This window comes from Mya arenaria, chromosome 13, assembly GCF_026914265.1.
Source record: "Mya arenaria isolate MELC-2E11 chromosome 13, ASM2691426v1".
NCBI lineage: Eukaryota > Metazoa > Mollusca > Bivalvia > Myida > Myidae > Mya > Mya arenaria.
The window spans coordinates 30,442,748-30,467,520 of record NC_069134.1 but is presented as its reverse complement, the minus strand read 5'-3'; the positions used below and the strand labels follow the sequence as shown (position 1 = coordinate 30,467,520).

Below are 24,773 nucleotides of genomic sequence, written 5' to 3'. Positions count from 1 at the left end.
ATAAGTCCTAATCATATCTGTATCATAACTTGTTTTCTGGTGTCAAAGCTCACTATGACTGTACAAACAAGACACATTGAGGACAAGTGATACAACAAACACAGTTTCAGTACACATTCGATAGTTTAATGGTACTTTCTTTTTTTTGATTCATAAAATACAGAATTGCATTAAAGTCACAAAAATAAAGGCATGGGCTTTAAAACACTAAGAGTAACAATTAAACACACATTTATCTCAGTTTGCATAATATGTAATACTGGTTTTTAAAATGTTAATTTTGTGTCACCAATTTGGAGATTTTCAAAACGCCATTTTTTTAAAAAGTATTCCATTTATTCAGTAAACATGGCACTATTTACTTGCCAACCAAGATGATATGTCATAAAGAATATTCGGTATAATATGTCTGTTCTTGATAATTTTTTCTCATAAGTTGCCTTACTATGCTTTTTATTTTAAATTGATGAAAGCATGGATGTCAAATTTGCGTTAACAAATCCACAGCTGCAACATTAAAATGATGATATTCATGTATGTGTATCTGCTGTCTTGAAATACAAACAATTACTAATGTTCTTTGTCAATATTTAACAAAGTTTTTTGAACCACAAACACATACAGTTACTATGCCCAGTAAGTTTAATATGGGGTTTGTTATACATCTCATTGACATTAGCATGCAAACAAAAAGTATACTTAAGTATGATTCGATAAAAAGGGTCCATACTTTAGTAACTGAAAGATATAGGTCAACATTAAAAATTGTAATCAATTTATTTTGACCCTAAAGCTTTCAATTTACAGACATAGACAAATCTCAAGTTACATTTTGTGAAACACACAGTTTCACTCTAAAATGTAATTAGTTTTGAAAGGTTTAGGCTTTATACCCTATTATTTAATTATGCAAATAATAAAAAAAATATTGATATAAAATATGTACATTGTACATTTTTTCCATTTGAATAAAAACAATGTTTTACAAAGAGTCTTTCATAAATAAACTCAGTTAATCTATTTTTAATGTGACAAGAGATTGAAAAAGTTGGAGGATAAAAAATGCAATAAAAAATTTAAACTTAAAGAGTCCCAGACAACACAAACTATGTGAAAACCATGAAAAGAGCCAGGATGCCTTGAACACATGTGTAGCCCAACAATACTAACATTAAACAAGTTATGTACAATCTCTGATCAAAATAAATAAAAGACAAAAATCTCGCAAATACATCAAATATGGCAATGTAAAGAATATAAATCAAGATCCTTCTGCGCTTTTCTGCCACAGTTAACCTTGATAGAATATCACTTCAACCAACTTTTTTACTTCCCTTCTTAACACTTCAATAACCTGACCCAGTTTCTCGAAAATACTTAAATACTCAGGACTGGGTAACTAACTTACTGTCAGAATTATGTTCTCTCATTGATTATGTTCATACAAGAGAAAGAAATGTACTTAACTTTTTTATTCTTCAAACATTTTAACTTGTACTCAATAGTTTTTTTTGCACATTTACCGACTTGATAATGAAAGTTAAAACACACCATTAAACACACCATTAGGTAAAAATATCAAAAATAAAATATATTAAAGTCAAAATATGAATGAACCAGAATTTCAATTATTTCTGTTCCAATTACAATATCCATATATTTAATGTTATTTTATGTTATTTAAATGTTGTACTCAGTTGAGTATAACGAATTTTCGAGAAACTGTGGCCTGAACTCATTTTTACTTATTTTGTCAAGGTCTGATGACAATGCTTTACTTTTGCTGAAATAAGGACATTTCTTTAAATACAACTACTTGTGGCAAAGTGCCAGACTTTGAATCAAATTCTAAAAAAAAATACAAACACTAAACAATATCTAAACAAAATGAAAAAATCTGGGACTGAGTAATATTAATAAATCATTCTGAATGTAGTTCTTAATGGACTATAAGAATCAAAAGCCAAACATACAATGTGCACAAGACTAGTTTACAAACATCATTGAATACATGTATTTCATTTTACAGAAATACTTTAAAACGTAACATAAATTTAAAATGTTTGGCTATTGATGATGGTATGGGTGGACAAAAAAGTGCTTAGATGTGTCTAGTAGAGCAAGGCACTGGTACTGTACTGTAAACACACGACACATACACATACATATAACTACTAAACACCAACAATACAAATAAACTTGTTAACACAATCAATTCAATGTGCATGACTTTATTAAAACAATCAGTTATTTATGGTGAATTAAAACCTTTTAAAAGATCTTTTTAGGAACCCACAAACATTGTTATTTTCAATGGCTGGTGACACCATACGAAATGGTTATTATTTGAAAGTGTTTTGCAAATGTAAAGAATTAACCCAAAATAAAATAGGAAACAAAGTTGTTTTGTCAATCAAAGATTGCAAAAAAGGTCATTTAATTTTCTTGTTCTGTTGAAATATTGAGGAAATATACAAATTGCAATAAGTTCATTATGTTCTATTGGTAGTTTTATTTTATTTTATTTTTCATATAGGTTATAAGCCATCAAATACAATTCAAAAGGTACTTAATTATATGGCGATAAATAGGCATCAACATGTTATATTAAGGTTAATGGAGATATCCGTCAGCCAGCTTATTGGGGGGTCAAATTCCATATAAAGCTGAATTTAGTTTGTTTTCTGCTGGCATGTTGAAATTAGAAATTAAAACACGTAACCAATTAAAACAGGCCAGCCATGAACTTTTGATGAATTCCCGGGGGCTTTTAACCAGCTTGTCCAATTTGTGTTAATTTTGACAACTGTATTTATTAAAAAACTCAGTTTTTATCAAGTCATAAACACTGGATTTATCATGCAACACAAGGTTAAAACTGTCACTGTTCATTTTTACACCTCAGTTTAAAGATCTGAAAATACCTCTGAGGTAGAAGTCAGTACAATGACCAATTGACAAATCAAACACTGGAACATAGCACAGACGTTTAGAGCATTTAAATAAATATATATCTAAAAAATTCACATACTCTAAAATAAACACTATACATTTATCACATTTCTCGTAACAGCTGTTTAAAATACATTTGATTTTATGGTGCTCTCAACAATGTGCTTAAAACAACAATAGAGCCGATATTCAATAACATTCGAGTTACACTCAAAAACATTTATGAATATGGCTCCTTCAAACTGGCATGCATAAAAATTCAAGCCATTTCATTTCTTGTCCAAAATTTGGTGTGCTTACACCTATAATAGGTTTCAATGTCATCTCAGTTCACCTTTTTCATCTTTTATAACATGGGAGTCCTCTAAGCTGTTTAAATAAGCAAATCTAATTCCATTTTCTATTTTGAAATCCATTCTAAACTACAAGAAAAATCTGGTTAAGTTGTGAAAATTAACTTCTGTTTTATGAACAAATTACAATAACATAGAAAAAAAACATCCGAATCATGCAGACTTCCATCAAACATTATAAACAGTCATTCAATTTTAACGCAAACATGTACTGAAGTAGTAGAAAACAATTTGAAAGGCTATAAATATAGATTTTACTTACAAAATATACATGGATATATACAGAATGAATTGCAATTTAAAACTAGAAACAGTGTATTAACTATTAACTTGAAACTAATGAGAAAAAAAACACACACATGAAATGGATTGAACACAAATTAACTTTTGTAACAGTTATATAAACTGTCAGTTGACAAATTCTCGGCAAGAATAATGCCAAGTTTGAAAGAAATATGCTAAACCAATTGTTCTGTGGAAATGACACAAAAGTAATAGCACACGCAAAGGTGTATTCTGTTTTAAAAATAGCAGTAGCACATATATCACGTAAAAACGAAAAATATATAATGTCAACAGCAAAAAACGAGACGTATGCCAATGTCCACTTATAATGAGCAATATCTTTTGCATCTGTTGAATACTAGAAATCCAGTCGGTCTGGTTACAAAGTTCCTTTCCTAGGAAAGTTAATTATCTATTAACTAGCATTCTACCATTTGAACAAGAGTGAATACTTTAAGAACAAAACTACCTGGTTTTTCATGAAACAGAATGAAGGAATTCTCTCAAGATAAATAAATAATGAGCAAAAAAAAACTCAGCTCAGATCATTTTAAACACAGTTCTGTGCTGAAAAGTATACAACTCTGAGCCAGTCAGTTACCCCACTGTACGACATGAATGAAATTCAACATTTTGTTCATAGTTTTGTTCCTTTGTTATTCTATCTTAAATCTTTTTGCGGTTGCACCATCACCACTTGCAAAACTGTTTGACACCGGCATCACAACAATGGTTTTTGCACCTCCTACACCACCAGTCGAAGTGGCCGTTTTCACCGAAAGAGTTCCTGGGTTTCCGCCTGCCATAGCTATATTCAAGCCTCCATTGTGATTCGCTGTAGAAACACTGCTGGTTGTGAGAACCATGAGTGTAGTGGCCCCGGAGTTGGCTCCAATGTTTTCTGCTGTAGTTCTGGCAATAAGTGAAGTTGCACCCCCCATGGTCTTGCCAAGGGGGGCTTGGAGGAGGGTGGGCGTGGCCTTGAAAGTAGGTGTGGCTGTGAACTTGTTTGTGGGAGGGGCAATCAGTTTTTCAGTGTCTGCCTCTGACAGACTCATGGCAACTGCACTACTCAAATCCACAAACTGAAAAACAACAAAGTCAAAATTAACATATGGTCAAATCAATTTTAATCAGTTTTAGAAATTTCAATTTGAATCAGTTTAAGCAGTTTGAATCAGTTTAAACACTTATATTTACACCTCAACTTCCATTCCTTAAATGAACTGCCTTTCGATGAACGCAACATCTTCGGATATGTTCGGATCATAATTCATTGCAAAACAATATACATGAAAACTATTGATCTCATTGATTGTTTGTATTGTGTCAGCAGGTCCCGTAAAATATAAATCAACACTTAAAAAATTGCTAAGTTATTATATTTTAAACATTTTGTTGCCAAAAGTGTTTCAATTTTATGTTTAAAAGCGATTTCAAGTGGTTGATCTTTTCCCGCGTTATTGTGACGTCATTAAAAAAAAAAATGCTTTCGGTAACAGTCGAGTCGTCCTATTTACAGAATGGTTAAGAAAGGAATACTGAAAGGTAATCCGAAATGAAATGAAATTTTTTTTTAATGTTTCTTGAATAAAATAATGAACTCTTGGTGTAAATATAAGGAAAAAATCACGGGGTTGATGTCATTATCGGGGATATGAATGCAGTTGGGCTGGTCTAAGTGTGTGGAGTCCGAATTGCATTCATACCCCGATAATTACATCAACCCCGCAATTCATTCCTTAAAAAACTTTGTTCCAAGGCATTTAATTGCCCTAGAACTTGCCTTGGAGTCTTGTTCTTTTTATTAGATCTGTTTACTCAAGTGTAAAATGTATTAAACTTGGAGTTGTTAATTTTCATCTTTATCATATCCCCATAACACTACACAAAACAATTCACAGACATCAGGGAAAATGATTACAAGTCTGCATATTTGTAAGGCCTTATCTTTAAGCCCTTACAATGCCTACCTCTCCCATGACAGCTATCGGCGTCTCGCCAGTAGCAGAGGCCACTTTGTGTTCTACCAGATAAAACATGTACTCATCGTACAATAGGCGGATCAGGTGGAACGAGCCGAAACTTGCCGCACTGCGCAGTGTCAGGTCTCGAATCACCATTGAGCTGTAGCATAAATATGAAAGTTGAAATCATACTGCACTGTTAAATTATCTGCCAAATGGTAAAGGTATGGTTGAACCATAAACACAAAATTTAACTAAAAAAATCAAACTATACTGATTACAAGGATTGTTTGGAATTTTATGAAAGTTGAATTAAACATAAATGACAAATTTTGTGATACACATTCACAATCAAGAAATATACATTTCCGAGTACTGACATTCAACGACAACACAAAGATGGCCACTTTGGATGATATGATCAACTCAACAACTTTTTATTAAACCAAAAGCTCACCTATAGAACGACCATTTCAGCAGAAACTGTCTAGCAGCCTTGGGAAAGTTGGGGCTGCCCTCATGAGGTTTAAGGACCTGGTTGACTACACTTTCCAGCCAGATGGCCCACTGTTCCAGTGAGTTCTGGGCCTGTAATGTCTTCTTGAAGTCCTGTTCCAGCTGCTGGACCACACTGTCATCACATTGACACACCCAGCTAGCCTGCTCCTGTTGTATTAAAATTGGTCAGTTTATAGTTCAGGTATTTGATGATAGATATTAAACATGTAATTAACAAAATTGTAAATGAAAATCAAAAACATATAACCTATTTACACTATACAGCCATACACACATTCTTTCACAAAGGATTTTCATACACAAATGCAAAGCAACTTCTTCAAAACAAAATACTGAAACGGCTTTCAAAACTTCCTAAACCTGATTCTTCTATAGAAATAGCTGCAACGATAAAAATTCACTCATTAAACAAGAGCTGTCACAGTATGTGACGAATGCCCCCGAATGTGACATTGACCTACGAACAAGGTCAGTACATGAAAAGTGGATCTTGCCTTTACGTGTCAAATACATATGGCAAGTTATTTTAAATTGCCTCTGAACATAAAAAAATACCACCCATACTTGACAACCTACACTGTTATGTCCTTATATTCAGAATTCCCTTGTGAATAAACACTTAGTGTATCTTTCACCTTAGAGGTAGGGACATGGGTCCTGCACGCGACACGTCGTCTTGGTATGTGGAACACATGTGGCAAGTTATTTTAAAATCTGTCCATACAAGGGAAAGTTACAGCCTGGACACGACAACCTATACTCTATGTCCTTATATGCAGCACTCCATTGTGAATAAACACTAAGTGTGACCTTGACCTTTGAGGTAGGGACACGGGTTTTGCACACGACACGTCGTCTTGGTATGTGGAACACATTTGGCAAGTTATTTTAAAATCTGTCCATACAAGGAAAAGTTACAGCAGGCACACAACAACCTATACTCTATGTCCTTATATGCAGCACTCCATTGTGAATAAACACTAAGTGTGACCTTGACCTTTGAGGTAGGGACACGAGTCTTGCACGCCACACGTCGTCTTGGTATGTGGAACACATGTGGCAAGTTATTTTAAAATCTGTCCATACAAGGGAAAGTTACAGAGCCGGCCGGCCGGACGGTGCGATTTTAATATGCCCACCTTCGGGGGTATAAAAATAACAAATGACCGTTTGTTGAAAAGGTTATATAAGTGGTATTTTGTGATTATTTCCTACCTGTACATTAGCAAAGTCAACCCTGTTGAGATCTGTGAGCATCTGGTTGATCTGTGATGTGTTCTGAAGGACAGCGCGGGCTGCCTGGGCCAGGTGGTTCAGGGATGTGTAACGACGTAACGTCTGCGCAAAGGCACTCACTGCTCCAAGCTGCAACACGGTAAGGAAAAACTTTATACAAATCTTACATATCTTGTACTTGAATCTGTTTGTGACCTTGCTAGCATAGCACTGAAATTCATGCCAATAGTAATATGCTTGTGTTATCAGAGAAATCTAAAATGTTCCTTCCATGCTAGATCAATGGCTTCAAATCCTAAAACATTACAAATATTGATCAATTACATCAAGCCAAACCAGCCTGATATACATATTCTAACTGTTAGACCAAACAACAGATTTATTTGTCATATGGTAACCCTGGGCAAAACAAACACACATAGGGTTGATAACATATGCTTTTGTTAAACAAAGTAGGCTATAATTGAAGGCAGTAATCAAGACTAAGACTGAGCGTTAAATGAATTAGATTTACAATGAATTAAACAAATGTTGGGTTGCCTTACTTTAGTTTGAACCATTTCCTCCGGCACATTTCCCATGGAACTCTTGAGCCAGTTTTCAAGGCTCTTAGCAAAGTTTCGGATGGCCTGTGTTAGGGAACCTGAAATAAGACGCAACGTTATAGGAACAGTGAAGTCATAGGTTTTGTTTTAACTTGCAAATTTGCCACATTGCCAACTGGCTTTTTCTGGCTTATCCTATTATAGTGTAATTTTAATGACTGCTTTAGAAGAAATTAGAGCAAACTGCATTTGAATGACTTGTCTCAGTGGAAAAATTCAGCACTCGTCTAGCAATGAATACCCACAGTGTACAAATTACAAACTAGTTGCATTTTTTTATGTTACTTGACCAGGCTTTACGGAAAAGTAAGGCATGATGTATTGATGATTCCAATTCCATTACTAATGGGAAAGTTTTCACCTTTTTCTGTTTTTCTATTACATTTTTACACCAAAAACTTATAAGACATTATCCTTCAAGAAAAGAAGTAAATGACAATCAAGTCCTATTTTTGTAAATGTATAAAAGTGAATATAACTTTAAAATGCCATCTGCATATCCAATACCATTATTTTATAAATTTGTACATAGTGATGTTCAAAGATATGTGAACAAAAAACTTACTAGGTATGGGTCTTAGCACATCTGGAATGAGGACTTCCACCAGGGCCTGATAGAACATATAGTCTGACTTCCTCACATAGTTCTGTATGGGTTCGTATTTACACATCAAGTAGAGCTTGTCACGTGGCAGTCGGCGCTCGTAGTCGTTATCTGGGCCAGTGTCAAGTGACTGGTTACGCCAGAAGCCCTGCCACAGAGCCTCGATCAGTGAGAACTGTAGATTGACCACAACATCAACTATGGCCTGAAACAAAAGTTTGGATGTTTAGAAATCCATTTCAGAGAAAGCTATCATCAAAACAACAATTATCATTGCTGGTTTACTAACATCACAAAACTTTACCAGTGATTTACAGAGTTTCAGAGTGTTGCAGTTGCCGTAAAAAAGATTTGTCATCAAAAGGCTATCTAATTAACTTCTATCATCAGCAGTACAAAGATTACAGAGCACCATGGTGGACAGCTCAAATTTCACCATAACTCGTTCATTTTAATTACAAAACTGTAATGACGAAAAACATGCAGTGGGTGCTTACGATGACAGAACTCATAACCTAGGCTATAGAAAAGTCATAAGCCATAGTTTACATACCTCAGCGTGTTCTCTGTACATTTTCTGGAATATCATGAGGTGGTCCATTGTGATGCCCTCGGGCATAGGCAGCGAGGTGACTTCTATCTCCCCAAAGTTTGGTATGGCAGTGGAGGCATCGCCCAGGAACTGTTGGTGCTGTTGTTGCTGTGTGGGAGGTTGGTGCTCAGTTTCCCCACCCCCATAACCTCCCTCCCCTCCCTCTGACTTTGGCCTGAACCTGAAAAAGTTCAAACATTAGTACCTTACTGTAAAGGTTTTGACTAATTCAGAATAATGAGTAACCCAAATACTGTTGCTACTGTCCGCTGGAAAGATCATGCTCTGGGACTCTTCTCTCCATCTTTGGCATAAATGTCAAGAATATCACACATAACATGAGTTTAAAGTACATTTTAGATACATAAAATCATGATATTCAGGCATTCAGGAGTATTCAATCCATATGAATTTGAAAACTATAACAAAACAAGTCCCATCCTTTACCAAATATAGCTATGATGGCGTTAATTGTTATTTGCTTGCACCTTTGTAAAATACAGGAGTGGACCAACAGTTGTGAAGGTCATAGCATTTTATAATCATAAAGGCCGAGATGTGTGCCCAACAAAAATAGTCTGTGTTAAGTTTGAGGCTAAGACTCAGAAAGGTGAATTTTGCAATCTCATTAATTATCTTTAAAAAAGTTATTTTTACATGTTGAAATAACTGTAACCCATAGTATTTGCAACATGGTTTAACCATCTTCTTATAACAACTGTTCAATCACATTAAGATTTGCAGTTTTGAATCAGGAGTCTTAAACTCGGACGGTAGTAAATATGAGCCCATGAAATGACTTCTACTTACTTTTTACCCTGATAAAGAGGTTGCTGCCGCATTGGCATAGTTTGATCATCTGTAAACTGGTTGAGTGGTGAGTTTGCTTTGATCCGAATTCCGTAATAGTGGTATTTTGAATTTCCCCTGGAAAATTAAAGTCTATTGCTGGAAATTTGTATTAAAACATATCGACATACTTTAGCATGACTAAACATACAGTATATTAACAATTACTGCAAAAGAACATAAATTTTCATTACTCATTACACAAACAAGAAAAACTGTAATATAAACTGAAATGGAAATCTTCAAATCTTGCCTACAAAAGTTGGACCAATAACTTTAGTTTGTATACTCGGTTAACTGCCTTACTGGTACTAACTCATACCTAGTGCCAAGACGCCTTGTCCTCAGGCCAAGAAACACAGAGCGTATGAGCTTGCCGAAGGACGCAGGGTTCATTGGGTCAAGGTTTTGTTCCTGGCAGTGGCGCAGGTAGTGGTTGTATAGTGTGCTCCGGGGGAGGCTCACTCCATCAGCTGTCTCGTAATTGTCCATCAGCCATTGGACCTGAAATACACAACATCGCAACTCATGTTAGATGCTGTGTTAATTTTTTCAGCCCAAAACATACTGTCTTCATTTCATCCTATATATAACGCTTACACATTTTAGGTAAGTATGGTTTTGGACACGAAAGGAAGTATTAATAATGTTGTGTGGGTAAGTACAACATTTTTTCCCTTTACTTGGTAGGCTAAAATTTATGAGAAAACTGATGATTATTTTGAAACATCTGTCGCTGCTTTTAAGTAGCATTTATTTACAAAATGTACAAAAGTTTTTATTTGTTGCTGTTCTTTGGTTTCTTTCCTTGTATCCATGCAAAATAATTGGACACCCATGCCAAGAAAATTAATAAGTTGTGTCTACTCAAAATAAATTATCTTTAAAATATCATATAAATACCTCACAAGACATGCATCATAGCTTTAAACTTAAAAATTAGTCTCTGATATTTTTCTTTAAAACTATTGCGTGCAACTGACAATCTTCATAAAATACAAACTGAATCTCAAAATAAATTAAAAAGGAAAAACTAGTATGAATAAATAATCTCCTGAAATACTTGAATAAACAAATACACAACTTCAACCGAGGACACACATTAAATATTTGAAGGACAAACTGAAATTCTGACAGAAACCAAACAAAGTGTAATCAATATTTTGTTAAAAATAAGGAGTTCCATAAATATGTTATAATTACCTCCACCATGACAATACACTTATAAGTTTGTAATGATTGCTCATGCGGTTTCTATAAGCAGTGATGGTTATATGAATATGCAGCACCAAGAACATGGAAATTCAGAAATAAATGGTAGCAATGATTTGATTCTAACATGAGAATTTAACAAAATGAAGACATATCTAACAGATTTATTAGCAATTGGTAGTTAGTTCTTAGTTATTTCAAATTATTGATATTTGGACTATAATTTTGTTCTATTCATTTATTCAGAGCAAAATTGTTTTATTTCTTGTATAATGTTTTGATATAAGATTGTTGTTTAAAGGAGTATCTTGGTGCCGCTTTGAACTGAAAAAGAACCCCTCATAATCCATTCCTGGGCATGCGCTGTCTAAGAGCCGGGCAACAATATTTCCCACCCCAACCTCTCCTGTTAATGCATGACCACAGCGTATGATATACATCTCCATTAACCATACTGATTCAACAAAGCAAAAAGGTTTTGAAGTAGAAACAAGGAAGTAATTTATCAATGTTAAGATATACACAACAAGGAAAATGTTGCGAATGCGGAGAGATCATTTTTGCTTGAAGGAGTAGCGTACAGGAGGGTTGAGGGGGTTAGGGCGATATGTTTTGAAGGTTTTACCCCGCTCTTGAGTGATGGAACGTCAAGGTTTACAGAGCTACCTTTTCCCTCGAGGCTGCTGGCATACCGCGCCAGAGCCGACTGCTGGAACATACATGTAAGTTACCATACTTCAAACCCGACAGAGTTTTATATGCAAACTAATTAAAACAGGAAAATTGGATTAAATTTTCTTCTGATGATTTTTCTTGAAATCATATTTACTAACTATATAAGTTATAACTACTATTGATTTTATTCTAATTTTTTTTATTTTATTCTTATTAATTTCTTAATTATTTCATTTTTGTTCTTTCCTTTTTTTTCAATTTCAATTTCTGTAATAAATATACTTTCTAAAAAATTCAAAAAAAAATTCATACAAATAAATCTGACAATGAATATATAAATATCAATTTATAATGAAACAACAAGCTATGGCACACACATGCATCTGATCTTATCTTTGCTTTAATTTTTAAATAGCTTGAATGGAATATCTTGTCTTGATTTGTAGCTCTGTAAACAATGACGAAACGTTGGAAATCTATCAAAACAGTAATTTAATCAACATAACCACAGTTAACGTAGTAATTATTAGTGCACCATTATGCACAACGTAATTGTAACAAAAGCCTCACAATACTGATAATTATCAAATGTGACATGCAAGTCCTTCATTAGCAAAGAACAAGGTATCGCTAACATAATAAAAAACATTTTAGCAAAATCAATTGTGATTTATGTGGTTGTTGATTAAACTGTGTAAAGATCTATTATGATGGTAAGTCATGAAAGCAAAGTATTATACGACTAAGATGAAAGAGACAGATTTAGCTAAAGTCTTAACGCCAATGGTTAAAGGAAGTTATTTTTAGAGTGCATTTTAGACAAGATCTCCCATTGATGCCTGGTATCAAGCCAGTCGATGCATTGTTTTTACAAGAAAATGCCTTTCCACATGAGTGGCTCGTTATACAACAGATACCTTTTTAGTTAATGTAAAAAACTCAGATCTTGGTAAGCTTACCCAAATGACATAGCATTGATAACTGGGTTAGAACAAAGTGCATTAGTTTAAGCTTTTTTTAATGGACAACACAACATAAACACTAATTACTGAAACAACTAGTCATGCAATATTAATTCTTCTGAGAAATTTCACAACATTCTATGTTACCTTATCACGACTTATGAAGCACCAATGGGGTCATTTGTCTTTACTTAGATTATACAGTTTAACCTCTTCAGAATTTCTAGGGAATATCTAGAGGGATGACATTACTTTATGAAATAGACTAACATGCTGTAGTCAAGCAGAGTATGATTATTTTGGTGAACTCTCGTACATTTAGAGTTTTCATTACACATTCTTATATTAACTTAACTCTGTACAAATTGTACATACAAGCATTCTACCACAATACATATTTAACAAAGACATGCCACCTTAAATACCCCACAACAATTAAAAATATTGTTCAATATTCTGGCATTCCGCATACAATTATGGACAATAACGAGTAATTAAAAGAGCATTCTCATGGAGATCACTGTATACAGGGTGCTATGGAAATTACAACTGAAGTTTAGAATACTTACTTCTTGACTTCTGTTGTACAACTCATCCTACAAAGACAGAACCTAGTGTTTGACATTGACCTGTATCGAAACATAGGGTTAACTGATCGTTAAGTTTGCATCAACTTATTTTACTAAAAAAATGAGATGAGAGCTTAAAGTCGATATGAAACATGCTTGAGCCTATTTCCTGAGTAAACCAGTACTGGGGATAATTTCATCATGATACCCTAGAAGTGATTTCATGCCTACATGTGCATTAGGAGAAATTTGTGACAGAACAGTTCTACTGTTGAAAATATCTCCTCAGTATGAAATTTCTTCTTGGGTACGTGATGAAACAGCCCCTGGTGTATATTTTGAAACGGTCCCCTGATGTTTAATCTTTATGCGGTTAATTTCAGACGGTACCAGAATGTTTTATATTTTAATATTGCTTGGTACCTTCTGGCATTTACCCCATACTATTTTGAGAGTCTATGAAGAAATGCTGCAGTTGGGACTCAGATTTACAGTTTCTTCGGTTAACTTAAGTGTTTGATGTATTCCAGGCCTTTTATATCTATGTCTAGCAAATTATCCAATCGCATTGTTGGGAAGATTGACTAGTGAGAGTAAGTGTGAATCTTGGTATAGGTAAGGCCAAAGCTGCTGTGAACATACTTATCAAGTTTTGAAATCCTCACAACAATGAAAAAGCCATCTTATCAACTAGTGTATTGTTCAATCATTTTTTCATTGTAATTGGCTGTAATGAAATATATTGAAAAAAACAACAAATGTTGCATGATAACACAAAGTCAATTATATGAGCAAATCAAAACTTATGTTTGATTTCAGACAATTGCCTAGAGTTCACTTAAATTTCCAGACCTTATGAAATTGTGCAGTACACTCGTTGTTAATATGGCCCCATTTTCTTTTTATAATACTCACAACAACTATAAAAGTTGACACCAATGTTACTATTTTCGTGAAAGTCAAATCAATTTCAATCTTTAATGTAAGAAAGCTTAGCTTATCTTATACTTGTAGCATTCACAGCAACTTTGGCGTTAAAGGTGTGCTTTGGTATTCACTCAAAAATGGTGGAAAACTATTAAAATCCAGCAGTTAGGATTATATACAGAAGGAAATGAGCCAGAATGAGATAGCAAACATAATCTAGTGTTTGCTACATGGAAATGATGAGCTCTAAGCTAAAAATATGAAATGAAATGGTGAAAAACTACAAGTTTAATAATAGGGTATATTTAGGTTCAGCAAAAGTTTTCAGAGTAAGTATATTTATCTATATATGTGCTCGTGAACAGTTTAAAAGAATATAGAAGGAAGGCACTGGGTATTATACACATCAAACCAAATTCAAGGTCACTCCAAATCTCACACAAGTTAAAACCCTTATCCTGACATTAAATACACAACAGTTCAGTTTCCCCAACATGGTTTCTAGCTTACATTTAACTTCACAGGGCTTGTACTGTTCAAGAGTCCAGCAGTGAATAAATGACAGTAAAGTATGAAACATTCGCACAAGTTAGGTTCCTTAATGCCCATGAAAATGTTATATCACCATTATCAAAGACAGTCTTACTGACTGTTATGTACATTGTAAATGTAGAAACAAAACCAAGGAGAGTAAACAGGCAGTTGCACAATTCTCCAATTGAACCTACCGTAGCGGGTGAGGCACGAGTGGTGTGGGTGAGGGGGGTTCCCTCCCCGTCCATCGTGCCCCCCTGGATCAGGTACGTGTTGCCACCCTGTTGCGTCAGGATGTGTCCCTGCATCATTCCCATGTTAGAGATCCCCGTGGCAACCTGTGTGTGACAGTGTGAACAACTGATGTATAAAGTAGCTTTGGAAATGCTAAGAATCACTTAAATACAATTGTAAAATGTATTGCAGTCTTTCCTCGACTGATGATGATCTGAATCAAACTTTAACAATGGTGGCAAGAAATCAAGCTTTTGCATCAATATAAGGTGAACTTGATACTTTAATCATATCATGGTCACACATTTTATTCTAATTCAAGACTGCCTAAATATATATGGTAAATATACTTATATTGCAAATATTTGTTTTACAGTTAATTGCATGATTTTACACTACATGTATTTCCAACAGAAGCAGATCAGAAAATATATGGGAACTAGATCTACCTGTCCGGCTCCTGTTTGATAGTAAGTTCCTGTTGAGGCATTGTAAACGGCCGTCTGCCCGGTGTACTCCGTACCATATTGTCTGAAATAAAACAACAAAAATATATATATTTATAAATAGAGAAGTTGACAAATGCTCCGCAATGAGGCCACAAAACAAAGCTCTTGTTGGTTATATTATCATAAACACTGAACAGAATTGCCAAAAACACAACTTAATATAGACACAGCCACTTAAATTATAACTTAAATATAACTTAAAATAATTAAAACTTATAAAATACAAAAATTCTCCATACCAATTGCCATACAGGTTATATTTTGCAAAAAGGAAAATTAAACTGAAACAATAGTTTACATTTAACACTCGACAGTCACAAATGCAATCACATTTCACTGACATACTTCAAAACAAACGCCATTTTCAGTGTATTTTGAGCAGATATCTTGCACTGAGGTAAAAAAGTGTTTTTCTTTAGGAGTTGGACCCATTAGGATTCCGCTATGCCATTTTGCAGTCAGTTCAATTTCTCGTATTATTCTAATTTAAAAGAGCATCAGCATGATGTTGAAAATACCCTACCCCCCTTTTAGGGTAAAGTCCAAGCAATTGGATAATTTTATTGATATGAGATTACAAATTCACCACTGGATAACTCTGATTAGTGAGAACAGAGTACTCAAATAAAACTGATTTCAACAAGAAATTGACAGGAACTTGAAACATATTTAGGCATTAAACTGGAAACAATAAACTGCTTAAAATACTGTGAATTTTGCTGAGGAACTCTGCACAACATCAAACAAGGCAATGGGAAAATACATTGTAACATAAAGGGTGTCAATTGTCAGGAAACAATGAAGGAAAATGTAGATAAACAATATATTGTTCCAAGACATCGAAATTCATAGATAATCAGAAACAGCCTAGTATATACAGCCATCAGAATCAGACTTTTGGATCAATATAATCTGAATCCTTATACTAGTGCCTGCCTTCAGAAAAGTAAAAAAAGATCTGCGATAAAAATTGAGAATTTGAGCAAGCCTGGAAAGTGTTTCACCGGTGCAGGGCTTCCAGGCTTGTGCTAAATTTGATGACTGACTGTCAGTATGTTTACAAGAAACATGTATGGGAGTTTGCCAAAGGGTAACCCAAAGGGAAAAGTGATAGAATCGAGAGTTTTCAGATTTGTAACTTTTACTGTATAATTTACCATTGAATTCAACCACCATGATTTCAATTCCTGTAGTGATAACAACTAACAACAACAAAGTCAAAGCAAAACAACAGTGCCTGTATTACCCTTCATTGTTCCAGCGGACCCTGCAGGAAGGCAAATAACGCAAAATAAATTCTGCTTCATTAAAGTTATTGCATTCTTTAGCTCAATTCTTCTGACAAGTATTGATCATATATTTCCATTATGTAATGACATGGATTACCTCTAAATGCACTTCAACCCTGCCATTATCTTCACATAACTGTGTGTTAACCTCAGTATCTATAAGCTCATGTTTATGGAGACTTGTGTTAAAGCAGCCATGTCAGTTTTATCAGTACAGATAAATGAGACTTTGAATTGTTCACAATTGTAATGTCTGCATCTTAAAAACCATTCACATGTGCCTAAAGGAACTTGAAATATAAAAATGCTGTAACGACATTATAAAATTGAATATGCAGAAAAACAAAGTTGGATTTCCAAACCCTGCACATGCAAAAACAATCATCTGATTAAGTATCATCATTAAATAGTTTAAACTCAATTCAATAAAGCAAAACAATGAAACATTAATATATTTTGCTTCAGACCTTTCATAGAAGCTATTTCAATCCAAATTTATTATTCCATACCTTTAGCTAATAACATTTAAATTTTTATCCTTTCGTATTGTCAAAATAAATGGCATGGCTACAGCCCGACCATAAACATGGAAGTTAATAAACAGGTTTTTAAATACTGGTATGAAAGGCCTTCAGAGGCAAAAAAAAATGCTTAACACAACTGACAGCAATGTAAACAGTCTGAACAACAAACATGCACAAACCATCACGCAAAATACTTTCAATTCAAAACACAATAGACATAATTAACTAATACGTAGCATGCTAGACCATTAGCTAAGAATTAACTATAAAGAAGATTGCACTAAAATATGACCTTGTAAGAAAACTTTAAATATTGATTATTCTTAGTTTTCTTCAGATATTCTAATACTGATGCAGACTTTTTCCAATTTCATTAGTAACAAGAAAGGCAAATATGACATAAACTACAAACAGTCAAAGCATCTCTGTGATGGTATTGATGATAATTTAGATAATACTTGAGTCGATACTTTACAAAGCCGCAAACTCATCAAAATCAGATGTTTTCATTATAACTGCAATTCCTTGAATCTAATAAGAAATTCACACTGCCGGTAAATGTCATCGCTAAATCTGTTTTCTATCTTCATATATTTACACGCAACAACAAAACTGTGTTAGGGAAAACACCTAGTGACCAAAACAAGAATTATCAAGGAAAGGGGGTGGAGATTTTTTATATGTAAAAAGCCATGCTTCGTGAATATTGTATTATCTCATCTCAATTCAATCAGGCCAAAATCACATCACCACGACAGCACCATCACTTCTATGTATTTGAATGCTCCTACATTTGACCGTTTGTAGATGCGTAGATACTTGGATCATTTCCATCTACGTACTGAACATGTGCGGGGTACACCTGGCCGGCCTGGTTGATAATGTTCTCCTGGTTGCTTGCATTCTGCTCAGTCAGCGCCTCCGCCACTGAAGCTGAAAACATGCAGATACGTTTAACAAATTTTGTATGATAATTGAACCAGTTCAGATATGACAAGAGCTTGGCATCACTAAAATAATAATTAGACAGAATTATGTCCCTTGGTTTTAAGGTGCATATTGTCTCTAGCAACATTTGTACCAAGTTACATTTGAATATCTTGAACAGTTTTTGAGAAATGGACAAAGTTGAAGTTTTTGCAAATAATGTGGCCAAACAAAAAAAGGCACAACAGAACTTGACAATTATATAAGCCAGAGTACGTGACCTTCCTATAAACGTGCATATTGTCACTGGCGAAATCACAATACCTTGAATATTTCCTAAACAAACAAAAAACGAGCAAATACAATGATTGATAGCTAATATATATATATTGAAAAGATACCTGAACTTTTCAGACAATTGTCTTGCAGTATGATGTGACTTTAACAATTATAACTGTCTAGTTCAAGTATTTGAAACATTTCTTAAAAGTGAAATACATGTTACTGTACCACACTGTTATTGATTATTATTGATTTATAAGTTGTTTTATAAATCATTGTAGTTTTACCTTTAATTTTGGCATACTTGAAAGAGCTAAACTGTTGCTGTAGTATATGTCAGGATGTTTTTCATACATAATTATAACCTCATGCTGAAGATTGTATTTTCCTTAAAAGATGTTATCAACGATCTCCACAAACAGAAATAATTACCAAACATTACGAACAGTAATCAGTCATCTGTGTGGTTAACTGTATAAAACAGATGACTGATTTCTTACTTTTCCTGTTTTTCAAACTTACATGTGACGATGAACTGCTGCTGAGTTCCGTGTGTGGACTGTATAATGGTGGCTGTCTTCTGGCCCTGGGCTGAATGGCTTGTCACGGGAGACTTAGAGTTCTATAATACATGTTTTGTTGATTAACATTTGATTTTAAGAAAACATTATTTTTAAGTTTTCTAAATTTTCGTTCAACTAACAAATAGAAAGGATTTGAATACTGTTCAGACAGTTAATGTACTTTTAGTCGTCAGAATTTCAAAATTAAAGACATTATAATTTAACGTTCAGTTATAACAAAACCTGATTTCTATAAGTAATTTGACATCCAAACAGAAACATAACGCTCTATGTTGAGTATCAAACCTGGTTAACCTGGTGCACTTGTACGACAGTAGGATTCATGGCTTGTAGGTCAGTCACAAAGGTCGGTGTGGCCATCAAGTCAAGGTCAGGCACCTCGTCATCAGAGTCAACTGCAAATGTATTCACAAGGGATTTTAGATGCGAAAAGTTGTATTATTGTAAAACAGGAAATAAATAAGTTGTTGTTGTTTATTTCATGGTTGACACAATATTTCAGTTTAATTAGAAGTTGGATCTGTAAGATAGCCAAACATGTCAACATTAACGACAAATAGTAGAGTACTTTTGGATTCAAATCTCATTAGGTATCGTAAATACCAACACCAGGATGATAAAACTAGAGCTAAAACTAAAGTTATTTTTTTGGACTTGTGGTTACCCCCATCCTCCCCCTCTTGGTAATTGGTATTGAAGAAGTTTTAAATTTATGATTGTTATGAGGGGTAGTATCTTACCAAGAAAGTTCAACATAGCAGTATGCAGATTCTCAAACATAATATTTTAGTGTCAAGGATTTGAAAATAAATTAAAGGAGTCACCTTTTAGGTGTACAAAGATAAATGGGGGTAAAACTCTCCTGAATAATATTGATTTATACTGTATTTAAATATTGATAAACCTAAATAATTGACATTAAAACAAGATAATATATTTTTCAGTACACAGACCAGTCATCCCTTTGTGCTTGACAACGCTGAAAATCGGTCTGATAACAGTATTTTCATTTGATCATCCCTACTGGCAAAGTGATTTGGGGTATATTTTCAGTAATGATTAAACACTGACATTGGTTTGACAAGATCAAATGACATACAAGAAAATTGTTAACGATACTAATATGCCAAATACATTTGAACAAACAAAAAGTGAACTAGCACGCGATGAAAATTGTAGTGTCTTTTATGCCTCCTCCTGTGGACAAAATTGTTTTGAATGTTTGTGAAATAAACAAGGAACACAAATGCTCTACTATTTTTTTCCCTTTCAATTTAACAAGGAGCACAACTCTTCATTTGAATATCTTTTAATAGGTTTTTTTTACTTCCTATGTTCACAACCATGCCAATGACAACACCAATGACTAGATTTTTTTTCTTCAAAACAACAAAGACAAGCGAGATCGCTAAAAAAATACATTAGAATCACTTTGTCTCACTTAAACTAATTTTCTTAGGCTAGGATAATTTTTCTTAAAAAATGATACTGATTTTAGATAGATAGATAGATATCTTTTATTCCTCCAATTTCTTAGGCTAGGATAATTTTTCTTAAAAAATGATACTGATTTTAGATAGATAGATAGATATCTTTTATTCCTCCAATTTGGAGAGCTACAATATTCATATATTGATTTTACTCAATAGCTGAAGTCAGTGAGTGGCATTACCCAATTATTTTGTTAAACAGAATTGGTGGTGATAACTACAATATTGATGTTACTCAATAGCTGAAGTCATTGATTGACATTACCCAAATATTTTGTAAAAGTAGGTACATGTTATCGAGCATGATCAATTGCATCTAAAATTATTTGTATTACATATGACTTGAACAGTAAATAATAATTCAGAGTACACGTAAACTCATCGGACATTGCTGGTAGATTTTTAAATTGTCCAACATTTCTTTGTAGATTTTTAAATTGTCCAACGTTTCTATAAAGAACAGAGGACATAATTGTCTGACATTTTCTCAGTGTCAAACTGATATCCAAAGTTGAAAAATCCATAGCCTAGGCTATGACTATGAAGCCTTTTGACAACTTAATTTTATCGGATGTTTATATTCCAAATCTGTGTAGTGAACATGCACACAAAGATCAAACTAAAATGTGACTTCCAGGAATTTCCTGAGAAGATGTCTGATGTGTTTTGTATTGTAGACAAGAATTGCCAATTTTTTTAAAAAAGAGTAATAATAATAAGTTTTCTTATAACCATCAATTGCAGATGGATACATTAGTGGAGCAGCAAAAGAACACACGAATGGCGAATGATGAAGACTCTGAATGTTATTCAGATAATGACTCTGACTTGAAAGATTCAGCAAAGAAGATTCGAACAGTCAAAATTGAATGTCAATGAATAAACAAGAGATGTTTGTCAAACATTATGCCCCCTGAGCGCCAAGTTGCCAGAAATATTTGGACAATTGAATGAAATATGCATGGACTGAAATGACAGCTGATTTGTCATTGGATGCATATGAGGCAGGTCATCTACTTATGATAACTTAAGAAGGCAAATAAATGCCCAACTAAAATAGTAACATAAAAGAAAATCATTTCTATACAAACATTTATACATCAATCCCAATCATCTGTGCATGCATTAAAAAAATATGGACAATCAGAAAACCTTTTTTCAGCTTACAGTCACACTGACCTTGACCTTTGACCCACTGACCTCAAAATCAATAGGGTTCATCTGCTGGTCATGACCAATAAGCCTACCTAGTATGAGGTCCCTGGGTCAAAGCGTTCTCAAGTTATTGATCGGAAACCGTTTTTCATGTAAAGGTCACACTGACCTTGACCTTTGACCCACTGACCTCAAAATCAATAGGGTTCATCTGCTGGTCATGACCAATACACCTACCAAGTATGAGGTCCCTGGGTCAAAGCGTTCTCAAGTTATTGATCGGAAACCGTTTTTCATGTAAAGGTCACACTGACCTTGACCTTTGACCCACTGACCTCAAAATCAATAGGGTTCATCTGCTGGTCATGACCAATAAGCCTACCTAGTATGAGGTCCCTGGGTCAAAGCGTTCTCAAGTTATTGATCGGAAACCGTTTTTCATGTTAAGGTCACACTGACCTTGACCTTTGACCTCAAAATCAATAGGGTTCATCTGCTGGTCATGACCAATACACCTACCAAGTATGAGGTTCCTGGGTCAAAGCGTTCTCAAGTTATTGATCGGAAACCGTTTTTCATGTAAAGGTCACACTGACCTTGACCTTTGACCCACTGACCTCAAAATCAATAGGGTTCATCTGCTGGTCATGACCAATAAGCCTACCTAGTATGAGGTCCCTGGGTCAAAGCGTTCTCAAGTTATTGATCGGAAACCGTTTTTCATGTTAAGGTCACACTGACCTTGACCTTTGACCCACTGACCTCAAAATCAATAGGGTTCATCTGCTGGTCATGACCAATACACCTACCAAGTATGAGGTTCCTGGGTCAAAGCGTTCTCAAGTTATTGATCGGAAACCGTTTTTCATGTAAAGGTCACACTGACCTTGACCTTTGACCCACTGACCTCAAAATCAATAGGGTTCATCTGCTGGTGATGACCAATACACATACCAAGTATGAGGTCCCTCGGTCAAAGCGTTCTCAAGTTATTGATCGGAAACCATTTGGTATTCCTACCGACCGACCGACCGACCGACCGACAGACAGACAGACCGACCGACCGACATGTGCAAAACAATATACCCCACTTTTTTCAAAAGGGGGCATAAATATGTTGAAGTCATATCCTGTTCTAATCCTGTTATACATCTTTATCACATAATACAACTAATTAGAGTTTTTACACGTTTACTGAAAAATGTCCCGCATAACATGAAAATATCCTGCCTAAACTATATAGACCTCAGACAAAATGTCCAGCATGTCCCAAAAAGTTTTTTGCATTTATTGATACTGGGGTTTTTTTTATCACGTAGAGTAGACCATTAGTTATTTAAGAAAATGGCTAATCTAACCATTCAATCACAGTCTGTATGATGATCCAATTCACTGAGAAATGAGCATAAACATCATTCATATCAATGATAACTATTCAATGAATCAGCATCAGCAAATTTTTATGTTTTTTTATAACATCAATAATTCAGTTTCTTAAAGTTTTCATTCAATGTCAAGACTCTGAAATGTTAACATTGTCAATTCATCTTAATCCTTTATTACCATTTCAAAACTGAAAGTAGAAATCTTTTCAGCACACATTTGGTTGTTAGCAAGTGATTGCACTCACATAGCAGCTTTAATCAATCTTTGTTATTCAAATATTTTTCATATTAAAGTAATTTTACATTTTTTTGATCTGCAAAAATAAATAAATAATAATTGCAATCATATAAGCAGAAGCAATCATTGAATGGATCTGATGTGTTCCATCTTGTTTCAAAGTCTAAAAATAGATCAACATAAACAAACATTCTTATAAGACTTTTAATGAAAAACTAGATAAAAATTTAATCCCAACGATAAATGTTATCAAAACTCATCCCAAATACCAGATATGAGCATTATCTAAGCTAACTTTAACATCTCTTAGCAACCCGACTTTCACCCATGGTAGCGTCTACGCATCCATGGTATTTGGACGCTTTGATCTGCCATCTTGAATGCCCCAATTTCTTGTTAAGCGATAAAAATATCAATCACGATAAAAATCTAAAATGAGTATTACACATTCCATCCATAATAACTTCGAAAGTATCTCTGTCCAATGTAACTATCCAAACTTTTAAAACTACCGCCAATTTCTTAAATTTTAACAAAATTCGTTTCTACAACGCCCGTTAAACCCACACGGCACTCGCCATTTTCTGACAACAAAACAAGACGATATACAAACAGACATGGCTCGAAATTTATTGAAAATACGTAAAGAAAGATGAATAAAATGAATATATGTGATGCTGCATTATGTGATGCAAGACACTACGTACAAAATGATAGAAAATTCACCTTTGTCGTTGGTGGGTAACAGTCGTCACAGATACCGTGTCTATGGCGTTTATTCCTACGGCAACAGTTGCCAGTCTCTGCGCGTCACTAAATATATGTATACCTACGCGCGGTTGAACCGGAACTGAATAAATAAATAAATCCAACAAAATCTTTTTCAAATCAATGTGGTAAAAATAAACAATAACTATTTTCCACTCTCACTGTTGTATTAATTGATCTCTCAATAATTTGTTAATGGACATTTTTCAAGTTCGAGAACGAACTTTTTCTTATGACGTAGACTAAATTTGGAAATGAGGCTTGGACTAATTTTAGAGGACAAAATGGCGTCCGCTGGGCAAGCTGCGTCATGACAACTATGGAATTTCTTGTTATACACTGATAAAAACATGAAAAATAATGAAACTGTTGTATCTTTATTACTTAATTTATTGCGTTGCATCAAATCATTGTAAGCATTGCATGCATAACGCTTTTCACCAGGAGAATTTGATATTTGTGCAAAGGTCACGTGCCGAAGCATGACGGTTGCATGTCATGTGACTAACAAGGTGCGCGAATAAGCTTTTGAAAAAGCTAGTTGAAA

General features: G+C 34.3%; 1 protein-coding gene across 11 annotated transcripts; it reads right to left on the bottom strand.

Annotated features, from left to right (window-relative positions):
* Positions 1-110: 110 nt before the first annotated feature.
* LOC128213273 (DNA-binding protein RFX2-like) lies at positions 111-24,335 on the bottom strand. 11 transcript variants are annotated; one of them, XM_052918866.1, is made up of 18 exons: positions 24,185-24,335; positions 19,476-19,585; positions 19,129-19,228; positions 18,189-18,330; positions 16,831-16,851; positions 15,525-15,606; positions 15,036-15,179; positions 13,381-13,407; positions 11,800-11,883; positions 10,285-10,466; positions 9,924-10,040; positions 9,075-9,294; positions 8,483-8,726; positions 7,858-7,955; positions 7,292-7,441; positions 6,015-6,223; positions 5,555-5,717; positions 111-4,675 (listed from the first exon to the last, which is right to left on the bottom strand). In XM_052918866.1, exons 2-18 carry the CDS (start codon positions 19,548-19,550, stop codon positions 4,247-4,249), a joined length of 2,487 nt encoding a protein of 828 aa, XP_052774826.1. In that variant the 5' UTR covers positions 19,551-19,585; positions 24,185-24,335; the 3' UTR covers positions 111-4,246. The 11 variants fall into 11 exon arrangements, with proteins under 11 accessions (XP_052774826.1, XP_052774827.1, XP_052774821.1 ...); XM_052918867.1 differs by having other exon boundaries at positions 19,485-19,585; XM_052918861.1 differs by lacking the exon at positions 24,185-24,335 and adding an exon at positions 23,904-24,029.
* Positions 24,336-24,773: the final 438 nt, after the last annotated feature.

Excerpts from the sequence above, each read along its gene's own strand:
- LOC128213273 (XM_052918861.1), bottom strand. Across the intron at positions 7,956-8,482 it reads TGTGCTAAGACCCATACCTA|GTTCCCTAACACAGGCCATC; the intron begins GTAAGTTTTTTG and ends GTCTTATTTCAG. Across the intron at positions 5,718-6,014 it reads CTGAAATGGTCGTTCTATAG|CTCAATGGTGATTCGAGACC; the intron begins GTGAGCTTTTGG and ends TTTATGCTACAG.